Source organism: Cynoglossus semilaevis, chromosome 18 (assembly GCF_000523025.1).
Source record: "Cynoglossus semilaevis isolate Cse_v1.0 chromosome 18, Cse_v1.0, whole genome shotgun sequence".
NCBI lineage: Eukaryota > Metazoa > Chordata > Actinopteri > Pleuronectiformes > Cynoglossidae > Cynoglossus > Cynoglossus semilaevis.
Window position 1 is genome coordinate 7,461,687 of NC_024324.1, and position 6,810 is coordinate 7,468,496.

The 6,810-nt window shown below is 37.5% G+C and overlaps 1 protein-coding gene across 4 annotated transcripts in view; it reads right to left on the bottom strand.

Moving 5' to 3' along the window:
• adgrb2 (adhesion G protein-coupled receptor B2) overlaps positions 1–6,810 on the bottom strand; it is a 165,683-nt gene that overhangs the window by 43,359 nt on the left and 115,514 nt on the right. For all 4 annotated transcript variants that reach the window (XM_025065396.1, XM_025065397.1, XM_025065395.1 and 1 more), the window contains one exon: positions 1,518–1,644. In XM_025065396.1, the coding sequence (XP_024921164.1) occupies positions 1,518–1,644 (127 nt within the window). The remainder of the gene's footprint in view (positions 1–1,517; positions 1,645–6,810) is intronic.

Below are 6,810 nucleotides of genomic sequence, written 5' to 3' on the forward strand. Positions count from 1 at the left end.
AACCGTGAAGCACCCTAAAGCAACAAAGTGCACTCAGCCGCGGCCACAATAGCTTCTTACTGAGTGCTATTGACACAAAAAGAGTATCACAACATTCGCATCGGAATCCGTGGGTTCAACGTTGGATTCAAAAGTTAAAGTATGAATGACTAATGACTCACTCAAAGTACTTTTTCTCAGATATCACCAAAGTCAATGTGTGTTTGCTGTCTGTGATCGCTCTCGCTCTCTCAACGTGACTGAGCTGATTGCTGAGTGGTACAGGAAAAGTCAATACCCTTCAGTGGACAGATAAGTCACCATTACTGGAAATAGATACTGGGATGACACATTTACCCTAATGTATGTCGCATCAATCCTGTCATTTTTTGTTTTGTTTTGTTTTTTTTATTTGCACACAAATTCTATGCTGTAGAGGTTTAAAGTCCATAGAGTATATAGGATTTAAACTTTTTTACATTCAATTAAGGTTAAAGGAACATAACAATGATCAATCACCAGCACCTCACAGGTCCAGCTCAGATGCACTTCTCAACAACAAAAACTTGAAAAGCAAAAGTGAAGAGAACATGTTCAGCTTCCTACACCACTGACATTTATTTCCACATTTAATCCGCAGTAAATGTCAGCCCATAGGTTTGGTAATGTTGAGGTCAAAAGCCACTTCCATGGCACCTCGTGAGTGCTCTTTATAAGGCACGCTCAAAAAATAAACGCCTATGAAACGTACTGCTGGCTTTCTCTGTGATGAGTCCAGTAATGCATTACTGCTAAAAGCCCTGAACACTTACATTCATCTGGCTCCTAAGCTTTCCCTCACAGCTTAAACCAGACTGCCTTTTCTGTCTGGTTGAGCACTTCCTCGCAGCTATCCTCCATTCTTCACAATCACATCTCATCTCGATGTTGTTTCCTGCCAGAGTTGGAGATTTGTTGTCTAAACTAGTCATCAGGTCAGCAGATTATAAAATAAATAAAAAATACGCACAACCTGGATTCTATTTAGCCAACCTTGTTCACTTAATGACTAAAAAGGGATTTATTACAGAAGCTATTATAAAGCAGTTAGGTGCAGATGACATTAGGGTGTCATGAGATGAGAAGTCGATGTTTGTTTGAAGTAGTTGGCTTTTAAAACCACAAACATAAGTGATCATTTAAGGCTGGGTAAATTAATTACAACAGATAGCGTACGATGTGCCTCCAGCCTGCATCTTCTCTATGACATGAAAGTAAATCCCTTAACGTCCTGATCTTTCCAACCTGTCATTAGCAGCCTAATATTTCAATCAGACAGAAAGTGACAACAGGATTCAGACAGCATCTTGTTATAAAATAATAATAACCATAGCAACTCACTGTATTTACGAGTTCCAATAAAAAAAAAGAACATAAATATCACATTTGTTTACAGTTCAGGAGACCTCTAAGATTACTAACCTGGCCCATGACAGCAGTTGCATGGTAAACCCCCAGGTCTGGCAGATTATATTGGGCTATACATTGCTGTGACTCACCGGGTCTTTAGCTTGCTGTGCTAAAACGGCGTAGGTGGATATCCTGCTGCACAGGCATTTGATGTGGACAGTGGTCGACGTAAGCGTTTGGCAGCCTTCTGTGCCCCAGTTTTCTCCGCCAGCTTCCCTGGAGGTAGAAAGAGGAGGGGGGGTCGGAGTCACACAGGGAGTATAAACAGTAACGGCGCAAGAAATACCAACAAGAAAAAAAAAAAAAACATTTGCATGATGTAGCAAACATTCATATGCAGTGCAAATGCGGTGTTTGGAGAGTACTTAGTCCTCACAGTTGGCGTAGAGTAAACATGTATCCTGGTTGTCTTCTGTACTCACATGGGATCTGGTTTGGCTTTAACCGTTGTTTTTTTTTTTTTTTGTAGTTTTAAAGGTTTCATACTTCGACCTATGCCATTAGGCCCACTTAGCATCACTTAAAGTTTGTATTTATAATCTGTCTCACCCCCATCACCCACTTCTCTATTGCTAAACCTTCACCCACTTCTGCAAAGCAGAGCAGACCTTTAAGAAAAGAGAAAAGTGGCTGCATTAACTTCCTATTACGGATGAAACAACACGGCCGTGATGTATGGAGTTATTCAGCGCTACACAGTCAATTTCTTTGACATCGCACGAAAAGAAGTGAGTTCCCAGAAACCCACACAACGGAACCTTTTTGCTCTTTATTGCTCTACATTTGTCTCGTCTCCCTCTTTTATTTTTAGCCCCTTTAGGTTCCTCCGTGAGCCTTTAATAGGACGTGGAGTGCAGAGGTCAATCAATGCGATTCTAACTGAACTAATAATTACGGCTGCAAACACAACACATTAACCTGATGCTGAAGCCGGGGTAGCGCCAACAAAGAGTCCCCAAAGACATTATAAAAAGTAACTGATGAGATGGACTTTGACCTATATGTAACAGGGCTTAAAGGTTTAAATACATCTCTTTATGCACCTTCATGAGAAATCAGTTAGTAACAGCAATGTCATTTTTATGGAAAACAAAAAAGTCAAACATGGTATGTATGATACAGTGTTAGTCATGTTGTTGTTTTAATTACTATTTTAATAACACCAACACATGGGTTTTCCCCACTCCCCGTCTCCGCTGCCTTAATTACAAAATTAGTTTTGCTGGACTTCTGCGCACCGAGAAGCCAAAGCACAGAAGTATATTCAGTCCTGAGAGATTGGACAAATGTAAATATAATGTTTCAAGCACCAACATTCAATCCAGAAAACTAAACAAACTTTAAAAAAAAAACACCTTATTTGATCTCGCACAGCCATTTGTTACATAAACACTCAATAGTGGGTTTAAAGTATAAAAACGATAGAAAGATCAGCTGTTCCGTCAGACGTGTACTTTTTTGCTTCTCGCTGACCCATAGATGGGTTTTTCCTTGAATGAGTGGAGACAAAAGCCTAGGAAAGGACTACTTTGTGTTCCATTAAAATTATTTTCAAAAGCAGCCATTTCTCTTAGAACACTAATCCACAACGATGCACCATATTATAAAATTAATTCAATTAAAGCCTGGTATCCACATCTCACTTTCTCTCAGTACCAAAAATCACATTTCCTCCTACACATCTACAGTCCTCGGTCAACGTCTACTTCCAATGTTTCATGGTAACATCGCAAACTTAATTAAGAATCTTGTTCCATCATTTCGTAGTATGCCCTCAAAACTTGCCATCTAGTTTGCATGGGAAATTGTTGATAAGCGGATGTGTTAATAATTCGTCTGTGTATTTACATAAACATAAACTAAAATAGAAATATAAAAAAATAAATTAAATAACTAAATAAAAAAAATATTCTTAGACATTCATTTTGCTGTTTAAAGACTACGTCGTGACACCGGCAAACAGCTTTATTGACTTGGTAAATAATTAGTATGCAATCAAAAGACACACACAAACATGACGCTGATTGAATAATATTAGTGATGGTACAACGATTCAACTCTACGACGACCACCGACCGCAGAGCAACACGTTAAAAGGCTGGCTTATTAAAAAAGTGCAGCTGAAGGTGCATGTGTGAGTGTGATACAGACGGACAGAATGATAAGACGAGCTCTGTTATTTCCATCAGGGTGTGCATGGTTTAATCTGTGATGATTTATGCTTTAAAAATAAATAAAGGCAAGGTAAACGCATTCAAGCTTTTAACAAAGTCAAAGAGAGCACACATATACACACACACACATCAATTATTCTAAAGCAGTCTTGCAGCAAGACTGTAGTTGTGGTAATGAGAAAGTGTCTGACAGCTCTCAATAGGAGGTCTGTGGAGATAACACGGCCAGGCCCACACAAACAAACATTATCAGTGACCTTCCCCTGAAAAACCTCCAGTTTTAATAACTGCTGACCACAGTTTAATTCAATTGATCTTTTTTTCATTTTGTTCATTTTTTTTGTCCACCTGAGCATAAAAAAAATACACACAAAGAATATTTGAGCTGGTGGATAAGGATTAAAAAACATGACCTTTGTTTCATTTTTATTAGAGCACGGAAATGAGCCTTGAGCTGATGCCGGGCGACTCTTATCGCAGAAAACAGGTAGTGCATGTATAAACAGATGCTACTGGTTAAACCCAAATATATACTGCAACGAAAGAAAAACTACCATTACATGAGAATCATAAGAAGCTGTGTAAGCGTTAGAACTGTCAAAAGATTGCAATATGTTATCTTATTAATCAAGAATTTGTCAAAAATGATCATGATTGATTTTGATCGAAAACAAGAATAAAAATAAAAAGGTTAATCATGCTCTGTGCACGTGACACCAGAGCGCAACCTGTACATGTACAGTCAAATCTGCTGGGCACCAGGTCTGCAGCATATAGGCACAAGACAATGTGGACGTGAGGAACAATGAAGACATAGAAATGTGAATTCTGAGAAACTAACGCTCAGTGTGGGTGACATTTAATTTCAAGTTTATGCCGAGCTTTCAAAACAACTTACAGTGTTGAGAGATGTTGCTGTCATTAACGCAATAAAGATTAACATTAGCCACTAATTTTAGCTGCCGGCAAATGCTGTCAAAACTGATTCACGTTATGACTGGAGACAAAATAAATTTTAGTCCATTTTCATTAAGTATTAGGAAATTGCAATCTCTGTGTCCATTAGTCTGTCTCCGACTACTCATTGGTGCCAAAATGTTCCATTAGACATGTATCAAGTATATGCATTAATGTCAGAAGTGCTTGGAGGGGAATGGCAAAAGTGTTTGGAACATCAGGAGAAATAAACAGCATGTAAATCAGTGTGACAGCAGCATGTCTTCATTTAAAATAGATTTTTATCAATTACCTCTTCAAAGGATATCTTTCAGTTAACAGCTACTTTGTTTCAATGTGCCACCAAACTTTATGGATATTTTCATAGTTCCTATGAAAAAAACAATTATGCTACAGCTACCTCCGGATATTTGTCCTTAATTTGATGGAATAAATACTGTTAATGCTGTGCATTCAATGATGTCAGGTATAATGTTTTGGTTTGTTTTTCGATTTATGCCTCACTGCGCCTCATGCTTGCTTAACGATTGACACAAAAGAACTCATTAAAGTTGTTTTAAAGACGTCACAACTGTCAAGACTACATATTTTGAATTTGTACACAAAAACAACCAACACTATAATCTTACATTATTGTTGTATTATGTTATATTATTAATATTATTTCATTATTAAGTGAGTTTGATTTATATATATATATATATATATATATATATATATGTATAGATATATATATATATATATAAAACAAATCAAACATAAACATAATAAATTACAAAATAATTTTGTAATATTTGGCAATGCATTTATATTTCCTTAACTGTTGTGAATTATTAAATCATACATATTTTTCCATCTTTACCATGTAGTTTTCTGAGCCTATACAATGTACGCTGCTTTATAAGCCCTTTTCGGAATTTCTCCCGTGTCTTTGACCTCAATTGCTTCAATCTCAAAGTCTTTGTAATGGCAGTCAGCTAATTTATAAGCTTCTTTCTAGGGATTATCTATCTCCCCGATGTCCAAGCTGGAGATTGAGCGTCAAAAGCTAAAGATACCTGTATAGGTTTCAGCTGTGGCTTCAAAAGTCCAGCCTCACTGACAAGTCACATTAAAGCAAACGGAACAAGGTCGAGCTGTGCTTTAGCTGTGGGATAGGAAAGATGAAGAACTATAGATAATGATTCTGATCAATATAATTGAGTACATATATACTATGAGTATAATAATTCATTATTATACATATCTCTATGTAGTTCCTTGTCTGGGTTGTGTTTAACCTCCAAGAAAAATACAATATTTTTATTCAAGTTGCACATTTAAAAATGATCTCACCAACACCCTGCATAGGCCACTTGAGGCCAGAGGGAGAACACTGACCTTCAAAGAGCACTAACACACTGCCCTCTAAGTCTACTTTCCCAAGTAAAGAGGATAATGGGTCAAATCGCACCAGACAACACCATAAGGCAAACACTGTACTTGACTTGAGTATTGAGTCTTTTCTGATCCATAAAGACATAGATTTGAATGTAATTTTTACTATGACTTACCAAGTCGCTCCTTTACATTTAGATCCTGGTGTGAGCAGTGACTGTAATCCAAATGACAGCGAGACTTCTTCACTAGATTCAATCTAAGGTCAACACTTCCCATGAGGAAGAACTGTAAGGCTAACCTGACTGTCCAACAAATAAGCAAAAAAGAAAATACAAAAATTCTTATAACTAAATAACATATTCAAAAATATATGCTACTTAAAGACAATGAAAACGCCCTGAACCCAACCATCACACGAGGAGAATCAAACCCTCCATGATAACAAACCCCCTGCGGTCTGTTGTGACAACAGGGAAACGAGCCAAGGGCTCATCCATGTCTGTAATGTCCAGTGATAGCACAGCAAACATAAGCCCTACTGGCCCACTCCCTCTCGCTGGGTTGACTTGGTGTTTAACACAGTCTAGATCCCTTCTGCTCCGTCAGATGGAAAAGTGGAGCAAGCCTCGTCTGCCCGCCCCCCCGCCAACCCCCCCTCCTGGCAACAACACTGGTTGAGAGTAGGTTCACACACGGACTTACAATGATGGACTAACAAGTATGGAGACCTTGAACATTTATATATATATTTATATATTTAATAACCCAGGGGACTCTCTTCCAATTATGATATCTTCCATTTTTATATATATATATATATATATATATATATATATATATATATATATATTTTATATAAATATTAAGTAAC